At 45.4% G+C, this 18,764-nt stretch overlaps 1 protein-coding gene across 11 annotated transcripts in view; it reads left to right on the plus strand.

Moving 5' to 3' along the window:
* Nucleotides 1–7,285, plus strand: part of tenm4 (teneurin transmembrane protein 4) — a 3,407,721-nt gene extending 3,400,436 nt beyond the window's left edge. For all 11 annotated transcript variants that reach the window (XM_072476554.1, XM_072476555.1, XM_072476556.1 and 8 more), the window contains one exon: nucleotides 5,720–7,285. In XM_072476554.1, the coding sequence (XP_072332655.1) occupies nucleotides 5,720–6,478 (759 nt within the window). In that variant the 3' untranslated portion in view covers nucleotides 6,479–7,285. The remainder of the gene's footprint in view (nucleotides 1–5,719) is intronic.
* Nucleotides 7,286–18,764: the final 11,479 nt, after the last annotated feature.

Genomic DNA, 18,764 nt, shown 5'->3' on the forward strand with positions numbered 1-18,764 from the left:
TGCTTTAACTGATGTTAAACATACCTTGCAGTTTGATGAAGAGCAGGAGATTTTTCTGCTGTCTTGACCAATATGTGTCCTTCAACCAATACCAACATTAGAAAGGGTCATTCTCCTCGTTGTCTTTTTGTGGTATATAGCTGACATGAAAGGGCTGCTGTATTTGTCCACACAACTACATTCAGCCAATTCCATGCAATTCAAATCACCAAATTATCTAACCAGATCATCAGCAGATTAACATTGCAAGTAAACCAGTAGTATCTACAAATGATCAAAATAATGATCTTGTTGCTCATCATTTGCCACTAAGCCATCAAATTAAACCCATTTTAGTACTTAAGCAGTAATCAGTTTGGACTGATATCCCGCACTTTATAGAACTTACTGGATTTTTATTACATTTCATGTCAAAGTAAAGAAAATCAAGTGGGTTCCATAAAATCTGCACAATCTACCCTGCCAGATTACTGTCTCGGTGGTGAAGTTAAAAGTCTACTAATGTCTTTCATCGAGAACTGAGTAATATTTATTGTGTAACTCGGGCTTTAGTGCTATTGGGTTACCCTGGGAATTTTCTGAAAGTATAAAACTGCCACACAGGCCTGAATTTGCATTGGGTAATCACTCACCACAAGCTATTGGAAGTGATACTGGCTGTTCCTGCTGCTAAAATCACAGTCCAGTTAATTAAAGCCCACTCATTGATATTTTATAATGTAATGGTGAAGTCACCTGCGTGCAGTAAATCTGACGTAATGCCATGATTATTCAGGCTTTTTCAGGAAGCTCTCCAACATCATTTAAAATTCAATATTCCTCACTTAAGCAATTTAACAACAATTGAGAATTCAACGTTGGATTATTTGCCCAACAGGAAACCACTTATTTTGCAGCATAGCTCCTGTGTCTTTTTCAGCTTCACATCTCAATGTTATTAATGATGGTTCAAGTTACTAACTTGTTTGCTGAACATGTACAGCATGAAAACCTTGGGCTAGATTCTCCATCCCGGCCTCGCCAGATTTCTGGTTCAGCATGCCAGCGGGATGCTCCATTTCGCCGGCTGGTCAATGGGATTTCCCATTGTGGGGCAGCCTCACGCCATCGGGAAACCCCCGGACTGCCGGCAAAATGGAGCATCCCGACGGCAGAGAATCCAGCCCCTTGTCCTCTATTTTTTTACAAGCGCGATCTAACGGAAAAGTTTCTAAATGTCATTTGTGGTGGGTTTTGCTGGGAGTTTCTCCGTCGGCACATCTCTACCGCTATCTAACCAAACTAAGTCACTTTTTGGGCCCTGGTGAGTTTCTCATTGGGCTAGTGGTAGTGAGCGGGAACTGCCGCGAGCGTCCCGACTCTTGACCCGGTGAGGTCGTTACTGATATCAAACGTTAATTGGTCCACTCAATGAGGCCCCACGTACTTCATGCTGCAAATGATGGTCTCCCCAGCTAATTTGCCGGAACCGCGCTCATCAGCTCCTTGCCAACAAAAGGAAGCAGCATTTAAACTGAACCCGCGGAGCAAACCCCACACAGCTCGCAGCCATGTCACCTGTTCGAAAGACCAGCGATGCTGCACACCTTGGACCATGACCGGCATCTCCCTGGGTCCCTCATGACTCCAGCCCCCCCTCACATCCCTTGCCATCCCGCAGGGTGCCATCCAACACGTCCTGCCCAAGCACCCCTGGCAGCAGCGGGAGGCCCAGGTCCCCAGACCCTGTACCCCAGACACCAACTTGTAATGTTACCTGGACCAGGCCTTGGACCCCTCCCCGGTGCACACACCCATTCTCTGGTCGTGGAAATGTCCCTGGTGCTGCAGCCCAGCTCCGAGGCGTTCGGATGTGGGCTACTGCCTCAGTGGTGTTGCTTCCTGTAGAATTCAGGCACCGTGTCCATGCCTCATTGCCTCATGGGATGCCAGGCAATAACTCACACATGCTACATGGCCTACCCACGGGAATGCACTTGGGAGCTGTGAAATGCTCACTTAACTACAATTGCCAATGCCCTATTTGCAACAGCCTTCAGCCGCATGGTCAGATGCCTCCACGGTCAGTGGGAGTTATGGGTGGTCGGTGGGACAGACAGGCAAGACCTGGGGTTGCCCCTGTTATGGTTACATATGGTCCAGGGGGTGGCCGCATCCACCACCTCCCCAGTTCAGAGGCGGTCACCCCTGTCACTGATGGTGGCCCACTGAGGCCGCCCCCCACGGGCGCTCCAGAACATCTGTGTAAACAAATCCTACAGTGTAGAATTCATTAATGCCTTTGAAGGCAGTCATTTCTCACAGTTTTTTAACAGTTGAACAGATAGCTGAACTCTTCTGCAAAGAATGAATTAAAGCTCATGCTGAGAGTTTAAACAATTAGCTATTGATCTTATTCTAGGCTAGCCTTTTAATATTGTACAATGCAGAATTACACTTTATCCAGTTGATAAACTATTGTAATCCATCTGAAGTTCTTCTCACTTTTTACAATGTTGTTATTTCACTTGATTGCTTGCCAGTTGTCAGTGGTAAGGGCCTGGGAAATACATTGAACGGTCACCTGTCTTTTTCAATCACAGCACTCACTGTCATATGTATGACATAACTCAAGCTGCAGCATTTATGATGGATTGGGAAAAAAGCAACACTATTTTTACTCAATTCTTAAACTCTTCTCGCCTCCAATCCATTCTGCAGGCATGCTTTAGAAAGGCTTCCAAAACATGCCACTTCACTGCAAAATTGCATATGTTTTAAAAAGCCTACTTCCAAAATCATGCGGACAACTTCTAAAGAGCAGCATGTAGGATGTAGGATTCCCGGATTGCCTCCTTTCCAACTCCGCTGAAAATAGCTGGAGACTGAAATAGGGCAGGGACAACCACCTTCATCACACAGCAGCCATTTTTTTCAAATTTCCAACTCCATGTAGTGCCAAAATGGGACCTCAAAATCTACCCCTATGCCTATTTTAAATGCTCTCAAGCTTAATCAAGTGCTTCCACGAGGGCCTCTCCAGTGCCATAAATCCTTTTACTTTGATGGCTAACCTCAAAGGTCTGCCAGTGTGCCCTTTTTAGAAGGCATGAGCGTGTCTTCTGGTGAATAATTTTCTGGTCTGTTCTTGACACCCACATCCAGCCTGGCTCATGTGCTTTATGAATCACTCAATTCTCTCTACTTTACTCTCTACTTCTTCTTATGAGACAATGATTTCTGTGCTCATGCTTGGAACTTTAAGAATGAGTCAAAGTTCATCTTCAGGAGTGTTCTTCCCTTGGTCTGTGCGTCTTCAGGTCCATTTGCCTGAAGTATCTATAGACAGGAGCAAGCAATAGCTGCTAAATGGCAGTGTGTTGCAGCGCTAGGTTGTCGTGTTGAGTGTGTTAGTGAGTGTATAAGTGAGAAAATTAACAGTAGAAAATGAAGATGTGCAACGCTCTGCAGGATGTGATCCACAATCTTGCTCTATCCATTATTGTGTGTCCTATTTCTGCCAATGATTTAAATAGCCGCCTTCTCCTTTGGTGTTCTAGTTTGTAGTCTTGAGGACCTTGCAGGATGATCTCAAGCAGTTTTGGCCTGAGAAGTCTCTGATTCAGACTGCTCCGTCTTGGCATGGTTGGCAGCAGTCTGGCCTGATTGGTTGACAAGCAAAAGCAATCATGGGAGAATGAATGTAGCCATTCTGGGAGAAGATAGCAGGTTTGTCACCCCTGGTGACATTCGGCAATTCTAGTTATCCATTTGAGCAGACTGCTGGGATTGCCATGCGGCCCTGAACGCACCTGAGAGAACTGAGATCCACAACCATAATAGCAGCAGACTGAAACTACAGCTGCCAGAGCGTCAAAGCTGTAAGCTCCCCTTCCACACACTGATGGCCTGTGAGCTGTGGCCATGTTTACTTTTTGCAATTTTTGAGGTCTGCCTCCACTTACACTATCAGGTTGGCTCTGACAGCTTCATCCAATTAGAAATGGCATGTGGGCTGTGCAGGTGGGAACTTACACTGGCAGACCCACCTCTCCCAGTTGGGCTGCTGGTTGCCTGCAGCCTTGGTCTCCCACCTGCACAGCCCACATGCCATTTCTAATTGGATGAAGCTGCCAGAGCCAACCTGATAATTGGCTGCCTCCAGGAGGATCATGCAACTGGGTGAGACTTGGAAACCACCGAGATCAAGACCCAATATTGAGGTCTCAACATCTGCTGAACAATTCATGCCTTTACATTCAAATTTCACCATGGACACTGAATTCAATTAATGGGACTATTTATAAATAGAATCGAAAGAGAAGTTTTTCCTTCCTCAGCCCATGCTAGCTGGCATTGCAAATAGTACCATCCCCTCAGCTTTTGTCCCTGTCTAGCTTAAAACTGTTCAAGCCTTGCAAAAAATATTGGCTCATCTCCAAACTCCCTTTCCTCTTCAAAGTCCTTGACTTTTTGTTCATCACCTGCAGCTCCTTGTTGGAATCTCTCCAATTAAGCTCTGCCCTTGCCACTGCACTGAAATACCCTAATGGATTACAACAGGTCAAGGAGAATACCCATGACCACCTTCTTACGAGATTTAGGAACGGACAATAAATCCTGCAAACAAACACAAGCAGGGATATCAGTGTTCCTGTGCTTTGCAGATTCAAGTATTTCACTTGTTTATAATTAGATCATTCTGTACTTTCTATTTCAATGTCACTGTTGCACTTAACATGTTAAGGTGTATTTAAGATATATGCAGAAGAAAGGGAAGTGCATGTGCCATTACTTGCACATTGATGCATATGGACACCATTCATAGGAGATCCCCCAAGACCTTTTAGATAGCCAGTATTGATGCATTTCTGTTTGATGACATTAGAATAGACTAATGGTTCCCAGCGGTAGGATTCATTTTCAAATCTCATAGTTGATAGATTTCCCCCAAATATTCCAAAAAAAACCTGCAGCAGTCTACCGTTGTGAAAGAAGCTAGGGTGTCAGCCTTTATTTGGATCTAGACCTGTTTCATGCATGTTCTATTACTCAGTGTCCAGTAACTATTATTGAGCTTTTAATTCCCCAAACAGAGACATATAAGCTTAAAGCCAATTCTTGACATTCTAAATTGTTTTCCCCCGTGAAGTTTTTTATTCTATTTCATGAGTGGGCCGAGCAGCTCCACACTGATTTTTCTGTTCAATATTAAAGCAATAAACCTCTGAGATAATGATTAATAAATTATTTGCTGAAAACTCTCATCTTCTTCTAATCCCTATCAATACATACTCAGTTTTACTACATGAAGTATTATTAAAAGACTCAAGCCTAAAGATGCACTTTGCCATTCTAATTTCAAGGCCAATCAGGACCTCCAAGCAAACTGCAACGACAGCCTTGAGTCTCTAATTACTGTGTTGCTGTGACCAAGCAATTGTAACCAGAACTCTATAAAGGTAGAAAGTTTTGTCTGAGGTATTTTAGAAAGCGTTCATTTACTTTTTAAATTTCAAATTAAGCTGAAATTGCAATGCGCAATTTGCAAAACATGTGGTAATCAATTCTGTTAAAGAGTTTCATCACACGATTTTGTCATGAAATGACGGGGATACTTTTGAAACTGATGACCGAACCATAAGAGAAGACTCGCAAAAGAGATTATTTTCCAGTGTTGTGAATAAGGCTTTATGTTTTGCTGAAGATGTCTATTAATGATGTTTTCTCTTTTCACTAGTCTATTTTAGGAGTCCAGTGTGTAGTACAGAAGCAACTCAAAGCCTTTGTTACAGTAGAGCACTTTGGCCGGATTTATGGAGGAAGTGGAGCTGGGTGTCAGCCAAAAGCACAGCTGAAGAAGTTTGCAACGGGTGGTTCAATCCTGGGCAAAGGGGTGAAATTTGCTGTGAGAGGTGGCAGAGTAAGCACTGATATCATTAGTGTTGCCAATGAGGATGGCAGGAGAGTTGCTGCAGTGTTAAATAATGCCCACTATCTAGAAGATTTCCACTTCACCATTGATGGTGTGGACACACATTATTTCGTTAAACTGGGGCCGGCAGAAAGGGATCTCACCATTTTGGGCCTTAGTGGTGGAAGGCGAACCTTGGAAAATGGTGTTAATGTTACTGTGTCTCAAATTAATACTGTTTTGAATGGAAGGACTAGAAGATACACTGATATTAAACTTCAGTATGGCTTGCTATGTTTAAATACACGATATGGGACAACCATGGATGAAGAGAAGGCGCGTGTCTTGGAATTGGCCAGGCAGCGAGCTGTAGCACAGGCCTGGACTCGGGAACAGCAACGGTTGCAAGATGGCGAGGAAGGCATTCGCTCATGGACAGAGGGAGAAAAACAACAGCTTCTGATCAATGGCAGGGTGCAAGGCTATGATGGCTATTTTATAAAAACTGTTGAGCAATACCCCGAATTGTCAGACAGTGTAAATAATATCCATTTCATGAGACAGAGTGAAATGGGCAAGAGGTAACAGTAAAGGACCATGTGCCAACCACTTTGCCAAAGACAGCTGCTTATGTGGCCATTTTTCAGGCTGTGTTGTTACAATTATTTTTAATACCGTTGCACTGTAATTCCTGCAACGTGCTGAGTTTTTTCTTTTTGTTTTGTCTTCAGACGTTTTGCATTGAGCAGAGGTATTTTGCAGCAGTGTGATCACAGTGAATTTTTGCTATTTTCTAACAATATGAGAACTGTGAGCTATCGGTTTACGGTCAGTTTCAATGTCAGAGCCAAGAGTGCAAGACACATTACAATTAATGAAACTTGATCTCCCAGTATCCATTCAAAAATGCAAAGGATTATCAGAGACCTCTTTTGTTGATTCTTTGGGACTCCTTATGGGATGTATTTCAATGCAGCAAAGGACTACATCTGCATTTTATAATCGCCACCAGAAGTAACAACCTGCGTGAGAACTTTCCTACGGTTCTGATTTGAATTTGAGATAAATCTCAACCCTTCTGTTTCTAACACTGTATTCTGACTGTGTAAATAAGCAAGGCTGTAAATAAATGCAAATGTAGATAACTTCTAGAACTACAGCAGTGTCCCTGTGTAGTCTTCAGTGGAAATAAAAAAGGTTATTTTGTGTTTTGAATTTCTTTTACTTGATTTCAGTCAGAAGCCATACACAATGTAAATTGAAAGCCTGAATATGTTTTAGTTTGAATTTTCTTTTAAGTTGTGTGTCTGTTTTCATCGATTCCAATCCTTGTTTATAGTTTATTTTCACTTTTTAAGTTTCACTTTTTATTAAAAGATTTAAAACCCCATATTTCTTTTGTTCATTCATTTATTCTTTGACTCGGTTAATTGGTTTTAATCACAATGGGAATGGATGGTGCAGTATGAAAAATCTCATCTCACACTTAACCAATTTAAATGTAATCGGCAGCACAAAACCAGGTATGGAAAATCATGAATGCTTCTATCTAGCTGAATCTGTTTAAGTGCCCATTTAACACTAATTATTGGTTGTTAATGATATTATTTTCATTCTTCTTTAGATTTTAAGGAAGTATTTAATGTTCTCTGAACAGGTCCAATATGTGTTTGTGGATTGGACAATGTTGGTGCGTGTGTGTTTATGTACATATATGCATCACAATATTAACATATTATTGTGACCCAATGTATTTTTACCTTAGGAGCATTTTCATGGTTTTTGCTTTGTTACAATGCAGTTGAAGCATCACAAACCTCTGTTTCTTATGATTGTAATGTTCAACATATGGTGACTTACTTTGGACATATTTTTCTGATTTCATATTTGTATAATCAGAAGTTTAAGCATTATAAATTTGTCATATACTGTTAAATGAAAGTGTGATCTCTAATCCTCCACATTTATCATGATTACCAATTCCAATTTATGTAATCTTTGATATTTTTCTGCATTTTGTATCATGCGCTACAAAGATTTTTAGACCACAAGGACGTCCTGGCTGCAGCAGGTTTCATATCTCCTGATCAATCAGTGTGCACAATAAATAAACAGCTGTTAGCATACAGTGGGGGGAGGGGGTAATCTTTGCATTTTTTGAAAGCAATGATTCACTATTTACAATAAAAATCAACAAATACCTTTTAACCCATAAGTGTTGCTGATCAGAATCCATAGTGAGAAAAACACAGTGAGTTGGATTTTTTTTAAATCCCCTTTCAGAATAATTTGTGCGGAATTTAATTTTAACAACTATTTACATGTTTTATTTTCCTTATGTTAAGTATATAAGGATGGGAATAGAGGGATACAGACCCAGGAAGTGTAGAAGATTGTAGTTTAGTCGGGCAGCATGGTCGGCACGGGCTTGGAGGGCCGAAGGGCTTGTTCCTGTGCTGTACATTTCTTTGTTCTTTGTTTGTTTTGTTATATTCTGTGCCTTCTGGAAAGGGTTGGTAGGTAATGTTTTCCCAAACCACTTATTTTTTCTGTGCAATCCAACATTTGGAGTAACTTTTTTTTAAAGCGTTCATGGGATATGAGCATCACTTGCTAGTTTATCATTTATTGCGCATCCCTAAGTGCCCTCGAGATGGTGATGGTAAGCTGTCTTCTTGAACTGCTGCAGCCCATGTGGTGTAGATATACTGACAGTGCTGTGCGGGAGGGAGTTCCAGGATTTTGGCCCAGCAACAGTGAAGGAACAGTAATATATTTACAAATCAGAGTGGTGACTGACTTGGAGTGCAACCTCCAGGTGGTGGTGTTCCCATGCATCTGCTGCCCTTGTCCTTAGAGATAACAGCAGTTGTGTGTTTGGAAGGTTCTGGTGATGTCCTGGAGTGCATCTTGTAAATGGTACACATTGCTGCCATTGTCCGTCAGTGGTGGAAGGAGTGAATATTTGTGCTTAGGGTGCCAATCAAGTGGAATACTTTGTCCTGGATGGTGTCAAGCTTCTTGAGTGTTGTTAGAGTTGCACTCATCCAGGTAAGTGGACAGTATCCAATTACACTCCTCCTGACTTATATTTGCAGATTATAGACAGGCTTTGGGAAGTCAGGAGGTAGTTTACCCACAGCCGGATCCCTAATCTTTGGACTGCTGTTGTAGCCACAGTATTTATATGGCTAGTTCAGTTTCTGGTCAATGGTAACCCCCAGGATGTTGATAGTGGGGGATTCAGTGATGGTAATGCCATTCCATGTCAAGGGGTGAGGGTTAGATTCTCTCTTATTGGAGATGGTCATTGTCTGGCACTTGTGTGATGCGAATGTTACTTGCCACCTGTCAGCCCAAGCCTGGATATTGTCCAGGACTTGCTGCATTTGGACATGGGCTGCTTCAGTGTCTGAGGAATTGTGAATGGTGCTGAACATTGTGCAGTCATCAGCGAACATCCCCACTTCTGACTTTAGGATGGAAGGAAGGTCAATGATGGAGCAGCCTAAGATGGGAGGGCCGAGGATATTACCCTGAGGAACTCCTGCAGTGATGTCCTGGAACTGAGTTCTTCTTCATCTTAGGCAGTCCCTCGGAGTAAAGGATGATTTGCTTCTATGCTAAAAATGAGCTCTTGGAGGAATCCAATAAAAGACTGACAGTCTCTGTCACAGGGCAGACAGTGGTTGGAGGTGTGGTGGGTGGGGTGCCTGGGTTGCCAAGCGCTGTCGACACTTAGCTTCAGCTTCCTCTCAGTAATGAAACTCTAGGGTTCAACGATTGTTTTCCCCGATTGCTTTTCCTACACTTCAGGAGGTCTTGGACCAGGGATTCCAGGTGTCAGTGTAGATGTTGCACTTTTCCAACAAGGCTTTGAGGGTGTCCTTGAAGTGTTTCCTATGCCCTCCTAAGGCTTGCTTATCATGTCAAAGCTCCGATTTGGGAATCTCATGTCAGACATGCGGACAATGTGGCCCTCCCAGCTGATCTGATCAAGTGTGGTCAATGCTCCGATGCTGAGGATGTTGGCCTGAGCGAGGACACTGATGTTAGTGCATTTGCAGGAGCTTGCGGAGGCAGTGCTGGTGGTACTTCTCCAGGGTTTTGAGGTACCTGCTGTTGTTAGGATACCAGATGAGAACCCCAAACAGTTCTTTTTTCATTTGTAAAACTGAGGAGGATATTTCATGAGTCGTGATGACTGACCAATAGGTATCCTTTATGTTTTTTTTAATAATTATTTTTACTAAAGCCTGCCCTCCCTACCATACCCCCACCCTCTCTGCCTCCACTTTTTCTTGTTAATCCTAGACCCACCCACCCCACCCTTGACTGTCCTGGAAGAAGTCAATTAACGGTTTCCATCTCCGGGCGAACCCTTCCATCGACCCCCTTAAGACAAATTAAATTTTTCTCCAAACTAAGGAAATCGCGAGGTCGCTCACACACACCCCTGGTTTCGGAGGCTCTGAGTCCCTCCACCCCAACAGGATCCGTCTCCGGGCTACCAGAGGCCAGAACATTGGCCTCTCTCACCCCCTGAACTCCAGGGTCTTCCAACACTCCAAACACTGCCGATTCTGGACTCGGAACCACCTTCACCCTCAAGACCTCCGACATCACGTCAGTGAACACTCATCAAAATCCCTGCAACTTCGGGCAGGCCCAAAATATGTGGACATGGTTCGTGGGCCTCGCCCCCGCACACCGCCCATATCTATCCTCCACCCTCTCAAAGAACCTACTCATTCTAGCCACCTTCATATGCGCCCTGTGGACTACCTTAAATTGAATGAGACTCAGCCTAACGCATGAAGAAGACGCATTCACCCTCCTCAGCGCCTCTTCGGATAGCCCAGCCTCCAGCTCTCCCCCCAGCTTCTCCTCCCACTTTCACTTAACTACTCCTATCAGGGTGCTCTCCCAATCCATCAATTCTTTATATACCTCTGACACCCTGCCCTCTCCAACCCCTGCTCTCGACAGCACCTTGTCCTACAACCCTGGGGGCGTCAGTCAGGAAAGGACGGCACCTGTTTTCTCATGTAGTTCCGCACCTGTAAGTATCAGAACCCGTTTCCACAGGGCAACCAATACGCCTCTACCAGTCCTTCCAAGCTCGGGAAGCTGTCCCCCACAAATAAATCCCGAAACTGCTCGATCCCCACCTGCCGCCAACCCTGAACCCCCCCCCCGCACAGTCTCCCCAGAGCAAATCCATCCCGCAGATCGGAGCCCAAACCGAGGCCCCTTCAAGCCTTAAGTGCTGTCGCCACTGTCCTCACACCCTCAGGGCCGCCACCACTGCTGGACTTGTAGTACCTGGCCGGCGAGAATGGCAGAGGTACCGTCAACAGCGCTTCCAAACTAGTACTATTACATGAGGCTGCCTCCATCCGCTCCCATACCGACTCCTCCCCTACTACCTACTTCCTTAGCATGGTTATATTCTCCGCCAATAATAATTCATGAAATTTGGCAAGGCCAAACCACCTCCCCCTCATCCCCATTCCAAAAATAGCTTTACCCGAAGGGCCTTTCCCATCCACACAAATCCCAATATCAACGAGTTAACCTTCTTGAAAAAGGCCTTTGAGATAAAAATCGGGAGGTTCTGGAATACAAACAAAAACCTCAGGAGCACAGTCAGCTTTATGGACTGCACTCATCCCGCCAATGACAACGGGAGCACATCCCACCTTTTAAATTCACCTTTCATTTGCTCCGCCAACCGAGCCAGATTCAATTTTTGTGATTGCTCCCATACCCACGCTACCTGGATGCCAAGATACCCAAAACTCACCCCCACTACCTTAAACGGCAGCTCACCCAGCCTTCTCTCCTGCCCCCTTGCCAGAAGTGGGAAGACCTCAATCTTTCCCATGTTTAATTTATACCCCGAAAACCGGCCGAATTCCACCAAAATGTCCATAATGCCCCCTGTGCTTTCCAGTGGGTCCAATATATATAACAACAGATTGTCCGCATGCAGGGACACCCGATGCCCAACCCTCCCCACAATCCCTTTCCAACTCCTAGATGCTCAAAGCGCCATCGCCAATGGCTCAAGAAGCAATGGGGAGAGCGGGCATCCCTGCCTCGTCCCCTGGTACAACCTAAAATACCCCGCGCTCATCCGATTCGTTCTCACACCCGCCACCGGCGCCCGGTATAGCAGTCGCATCCAATCCACAAGCCCCTGTCCAAATCCAAACCGTCCCGATACCTTCCACAAATACTCCCACTCTACTCGATCAAAGGACTTCTCCGTGTCCATCGTGACCACCACCTCACATTCAGTCCCTCCGGGGCATCATTATGACATTTAACAGGAACCTAATGTTGGCCGACATGTGCCTCCCTTTTACAAATCCCATCTGTCCCCCCTCCCTATCACCTCTGGCACACAAGTATCAATCACGAAGCCGGAATCTTAGCCAACAACAACTTGGCATCCGCATTCAATAGTGATATTGGCCGGTAGACCCACACTGCTCCGGGTCTTTATCTTTCTTCAGGATCAAAGATATTGAGGCCTGCGCCAATGTAGGGGCAGCGCACCCTTCTCCCTCGCCTCATTAAATGCCCTCACCAGCAGGGGCCCCAGGTCTCCCAAAAACTTTTTATAAAATTCTACTGGGAAGCCATCCCTGCCTGCATTACCCCCATACCCTCCACTAATCCAATGGGAGCTCCCAGCCCCTCTACGAGACATGCCTCCACCCTGGGGAATTCCAACCCGTCCAAAAAATCCCGCATTCCCACCTCCCCGGCCGTGGGCTCCGATTCATAAAGCCTATAAATCACCTCAAACACCTCATTCTCCCCCACCGGTTCCAATACCACTCCACCCTTACCGTCCTTCACTGCCAATCTCCCTCCCCGTTTCCTGCTTCCTGAGCTGGTGGGCCAGCATCCTACTGGCCTTCTCCCCGTACTCATCCACTACTCCTCTGGCCCTCCGCAACTTGCCCCTCTGCCTTCTTCGTGGACACCAGCCCAAACTCCATGTGGAGCTTCTGCCTCTCCTTCAACAATCCCACCTCCGGGGACTCCGCGTTCCTTCTGTCCACCTGCATAATCTCGTCCACGAACCTTGACGTCTCCGCTCGTTCCTCCTTTTCTGTGAGCCAAAATTGATATAAACTCCCCCCTGATCATTGCCTTCAGTGCCTCCCATAGCATGGCGGCCGAGACCTCACCTGTGTCATTTACTTTCACGTACCCCTGGATGGCAGCCCTCACCCGCTCACAGACCTCCTCCTCTGTTAGCAGCCCCACATCCAACCTCTACTGCGGCTGCTGAGGTACACCCCCCCCCCCCCAAACCCGGTCCACTCGCAAGTCCACCCAATGCGGCGCATGGTCCGAGACCAGGATCGCTAAATATCCCGAGTCCACCACCTCTGCCAGCAAAGACTTACCCACTACAAAAAGTCAATCCGAAAGTAGACCTTATGCACATTTCATAGAATTTACAGTGCAGAAGGAGGCCATTCGGCCCATCGAATCTGCACCGGCTCTTGGAAAGAGCACCCTACCCAAGCCCACACCTCCACCCTATCCCCGTAACCCCACCCAACACTAACGGCAATTTTGGACACTATGGGCAATTTAGCATGGCCAATCCACCTAACCTGCACATCTTTGGACTGTGGGAGGAAACCGAAGCACCCGGAGGAAACCCACGCAAACACGGGGAGAAAGTGCAAACACCACACAGACAGTCACCTGAGGTTGGATTCGAACCTGGGTCCCTGGCGCTATCCCCAGATCATTGACTGTGTTAAAGTGCCCCCCCCCCCCAATAATCAGCCGGTGCAAGTCCAGGTCAGGGATCTGCCCCAATACTCGCCTCATAAACTCCACATCGTCCCAATTGGGGCATAAACATTAACTAAGACCACTGGCATCCCCTCCTCAAATGCACGGAAATATGCAACGGTTTGATTGGCCCATTCAGCCCCCACACGTTCCATGTGACCAGTCTGGTCAGAGGGCATCCCGTCCTCCCCCCGCCGATCAACCATTCCCCTTCATAGGCCAGAACCCCGCCCGTGCCATGCGACCCTCGAGGCCCACCCCCGGAGGTCCACCGTCACCACTCCCTAACATATAACGCTACAGCAACAACACCTTTGTCAGCAGCCCCCCTCCCCCTTAACAAAACAACAACCCCATCCTCCTCTACTTTCTAACCACCTGATTACCCCTCACTGCACTCCTGTTAACTAGCCCACCCAGCTAGCCTGGCAGCCCCCGCCCAAGTTGCCACAGCCTCCTGCCCCCCGATTGATTCCCCTAGATCCCCCCCCCCCCCGCTCGCTCACCTCGCAGCTGTAGTGATATGCATCACTGTATATACACAAGGGGTTAATGTAAATACACCACAACTAAGTAACCACTAGAAGGAGCACCAGAAATGTATATAATAGACATACAGAAAGTCAAGGGCACTCTTCACAGGAACGGCAGCTAGTGAGCAAGATACAGACAGGCAGCTCCGATGTAACATAGTATAGGTGCTGGAGAGAGAACAAACTCACACAATAAAGCATCTACTTCAGCTGTAAGACTACGAGCTTTATTCAGACACAAGGAATAATACATGGTACCAGGAGACTTCAGAATGCTTACTAGAAGATTACACAAGATGCAGACACAGAAAGATCGAAATGACAAGAAAACTCATACCGGACATTCGACGTGGGGAGACTTCACTAATTCAATGAAACTCATCCAAACTTCACCACAGCTGAAAACAACCGGTAATTTAAGTCACAGATGGAAACGTTTTAAACAAATGTTCGAAATATATATCGTAGCTAATGATTTGAAAACAGCCTCTGAAGAAACGAAAATAGCACTGCTCCTCGCAGGACATGAAGTTAGAGAAATCTATAACGGCTTTAAATACTTGAAAGGTGAAGACAACACCAAATTAGAATACTCAAAAAATTTGAAGATCACTGTAACACCAGTAACAATGCTGCTTTAAGACATTCAATGCTCGGAGACCAAATTGCACAGAGAATGAGTGATGCGAAACTCAAACAATCATTAACAGAACAGAAAGGTTCAACGCTGGAAATCGCGATTGAAAAGTGCAGATCGAAAGAAAAAAATAACATTAACTTTTCACCAAGAAAAAACGCCGAAATCCACGTTAAAATGGCGTCTGAGCACATTTTAAAGTCCCCGGGGAACAAAAAGCGTAAATCAACTTCTGCGCATGCGCAGGAAACCGCAGCTGCGCATGTGCAGTTGAAAATAGCCATTTTACATGAAGATCTTTCTGTGCATGTGCAAACTGCGCATGCGCAATTGAAAAAAGACGTTTTGGACGCACATCGTTCTGCGAATGCGCAGTTGATCAAAAACAGCGCACAGTTCGAAGATGGATCTGCGCATGCGCAGTTTACGAAAAAGTGCACAGTAAAGGAAAATCGATTTGCGCATGCGCAATCAATTCCTACGCTTTACGTCACGAGCATCATGACGTCAGAAGACTCAGACCACGCCCACTTAAAGTGGAAATGCCCGAAAATCACAAACAAGACTCTTAAAGCTACAAAACTAAATTTTTGTACCTCGAAAGACAGAACAATGCCTGAATTTCTACCAGCAGTTGAAAATAACTTTCACAGCACCCTGGAACAAGCAGTTTGCACCACCCAAAGTGAAGAGCACAATGACAAATCCGAACCCAAAAAGATGATTTGTTTATCGAAAAATACTATTCAGACATGGCTAAGTTATTCGGATATGCTAATCATAGCATCAGTGACATGGTTGAAAAGCTCAACATGACTCTATTCATGGTAGATGAATCCAATACCATGATGCAATGGCAGATCGTCGATACATTGGATGACAGCAGCCTGTCAAATACCCAAGAAGAACACGATACCACACAAAGAGTACTGACCAACTCCGTTGAGAGAGCACAGATTGACTCCACGGAAACAACACTGCACGACTCCACACAGAGAGCGATGAAAGATTCCACAGAGAGAGCGAAACAAGCCTTCACAGAGATCTTGTTGACAGACTCCAAAATGGAAGCAATTAAACACTCCATAGCGAACGCCATACATGATCAAAACAATGAAGGTCTACCTACCGTATCTGAGCAACCAGAAGCAGACTATGAAAGTCTACAAAGCTCACGTGAACAAAAAAAAGATTATGAAAGTCTACCCAGCCCTGGTCCTGATACACTCGCAGCTCACTCCCCTCCCAGTGCATCTTCCCATCTGCTTTGTCCATCGTGGGATCTTTTCCTTGTCTAGGAACCGATGAAGACATACCGCCATTGCCCTTGGCGGCTCATTCGCCTGCGGCCTCCTCATTAGCGCCCTGTGCACTTGGTCGACCTCCAGGGACCGTCCAAAGACCCCCTCTCCCATCGGCTTTTCCAGCATTCCGGCCACCAATGTAGCAGCTCCGCTGCCTCGATGCCTTCAGGCATCCCTACAATTCTCACGTTCTGCCTCCGGGAGCAGTTCTCAAGGTCCTCTACCTTCTCCTGCAGCCACTTCTGGGTCTCTCGCATTTCTCCCACCTCGACCGGCAACACAGCCAACTCCTCGTGCTCCCCCATCGCCTCCTCCACTTTCCAGTTAGCCTGGCCCTGGGACACAAGACTCTGCTCCACTCGGTCGATTCCCGACTTTAAGACTCTACAGCCTTGGCTAGGTCCTCATGGGCCTCTCTTCTCTGCTGGCTGAACGTCTCATTTAAGAAGTTCACCAGTTGATCCATGGACCATTGGGTAGGCTCAAGCCCTGTACCCTCCGCCATTTTAAGCTGTGGCACAGGAAGATTCTCCTGCTCCAGCTGCTCCCTCCTTCGTGACCCACTTCTGGTCCGTGGATCCATCCATCAGTACCACCAGTTGAGTCAGACTTTCCTCTGGCAAGCCCTTCACCTTTTCAGCCGCACATCCACCTTCCAAACGGGGAAAAGGTCTGAAAAAAACAGCCTCGAGCGGGAGCTGCCAAATGTGCGACTGCTCACACCATGGCCGCCACCGGATGTCCACATCTTTTATGTTAAAGCAAACTTTAATTTAAACACAGAATTACCCACATTAACATCAAAGAATTGCCTTACAATCATCAGTTAAACAGTTCTTAAATAAGAGGGGAAAAACTTGATCGTACTATCTACACCTGCCACTAATTCCAATTAAGCAATTCAGTACAGTTCATTGAATCCCTACTGTGCAGAAGGAGGCCATTCAGCTGATTGAGTCTGCACCGACCCTCTGAAAGGGCACTCTACCATGGCCCCACCCTATCTGTGTAACTCCACCTACCTATGGACACGAAGGAGCAATTTAGGATGGCCAATCCACGTAACCTGCACATCTTTGGACTGGAGGAAACCGGAGCACGCGGAAGACATCCACGCAGACACAGGGAGAATGTGCAGACTCCACACAGTCACCCAAGGCCGGAATTGAACCTGGGTCCCTAATGCTGCGAGGCGGCAGTATTAATCACTGTGCTGCCCAAATGCCACTTATAAATAAAGTTAACAAACAGGTTACTTACTTAGCTATGTAGATATGGTTGACTTCTTTCTAGTCAGACTCAAATCCTATGCGAAACTGCTCAACCTAACAGCTTTTGGCAAAACTGCTGTTCAATTTAAAATTCTATAACAGACTAAAACTGCAGACAAACCTGGCTCCTCTCATTAATTACATCATCTGTATCCCACAAAGTTCCATGATTTGCTTATCTAGGACTAAACACCACTCCCTCATAAGTTATCTATATTCCAGGGAATCTCCAGCAATCAAACATGATTCCATTAGCCGTTTATCTATAACCAGGTTACTCACGTTCAGAAGCAGATTTACAGTTTGTGGGACCACATGCTCTCCTTCATTTCTGTCCCCCCATCATCACGCCCCTCCTACCCGCACTCACTCTCGACCCACAGAACTCAAAGGCGGAGGCCACAAAAATACACAAACTAATCATTGCTTTTTAGCTTTTAAAATATGTCTGTGTGAATAATTGTCAGCAGGCGTTTTATGTTCATAGTCAATCTTACGTTTTTATCAGATTCAAAATCTGCAAAACTTGAATGCATTTTTTATCTACGAAACTATGATTCTCATCATGGATTTCAAACTCACTTTCCTGCCCATTCCCCGCACAAACTCTCCCTCCCCGTTGTTAGACGTTTTAGTTGCTGTGATATGAAGAGTCTAAAGTTCTGTTCCTTTTTTACAAACACACATTTAATTCCTTCCAACAGCCTTTGCACAAAACTCTCACTATACATCACCTGACAGAGGCCACCTGAAGCCCCTTTACATAAAAGTGTCAATTAATGGATATTTAACATAAATGAGACAACTAATTGCAATGGCTCTTAACCCATTACTTAACAGTCTCCCCTTCCTTGGAGAAAAAAAATAATTAGGTGAAAACAAAATTTCAAGAAACTCAAAAACACACACATGATTTCCCCCCTTTTTTTTTGTTTGGACGAGAAAGAGAAAAAAACAGTCACAGAAACAGCGCCCTTCATTAACAATATCCAAAAGTTTCTGTGAACCCGCCCCTCTTTTCGGAAAACAGTCTGACAGTTGATAGCTCCTGTCGACCCATTTAATTTTTGTTATTTCCCCTCTGTCCAACATCTGCTTCAAACTTGCGATGTCTATCCGTAATCTCTTTTCATTGACACTTTTTGTAGAGTGCACATTTTCCCACAGGGATTTATTGTCAATGTGACAGTCAATAGGTATATTACCCAAATCCCCTAATCCCAAAATTTCTGTCAATATCATACTTATATAAAAGGCCATATCCACCGCCTCTACAAGGCTTAACGTCTCAGCAGCCAA

This window comes from Scyliorhinus torazame, chromosome 15 (genome assembly GCF_047496885.1).
Source record: "Scyliorhinus torazame isolate Kashiwa2021f chromosome 15, sScyTor2.1, whole genome shotgun sequence".
NCBI classification, from domain to species: Eukaryota; Metazoa; Chordata; class Chondrichthyes; order Carcharhiniformes; family Scyliorhinidae; genus Scyliorhinus; species Scyliorhinus torazame.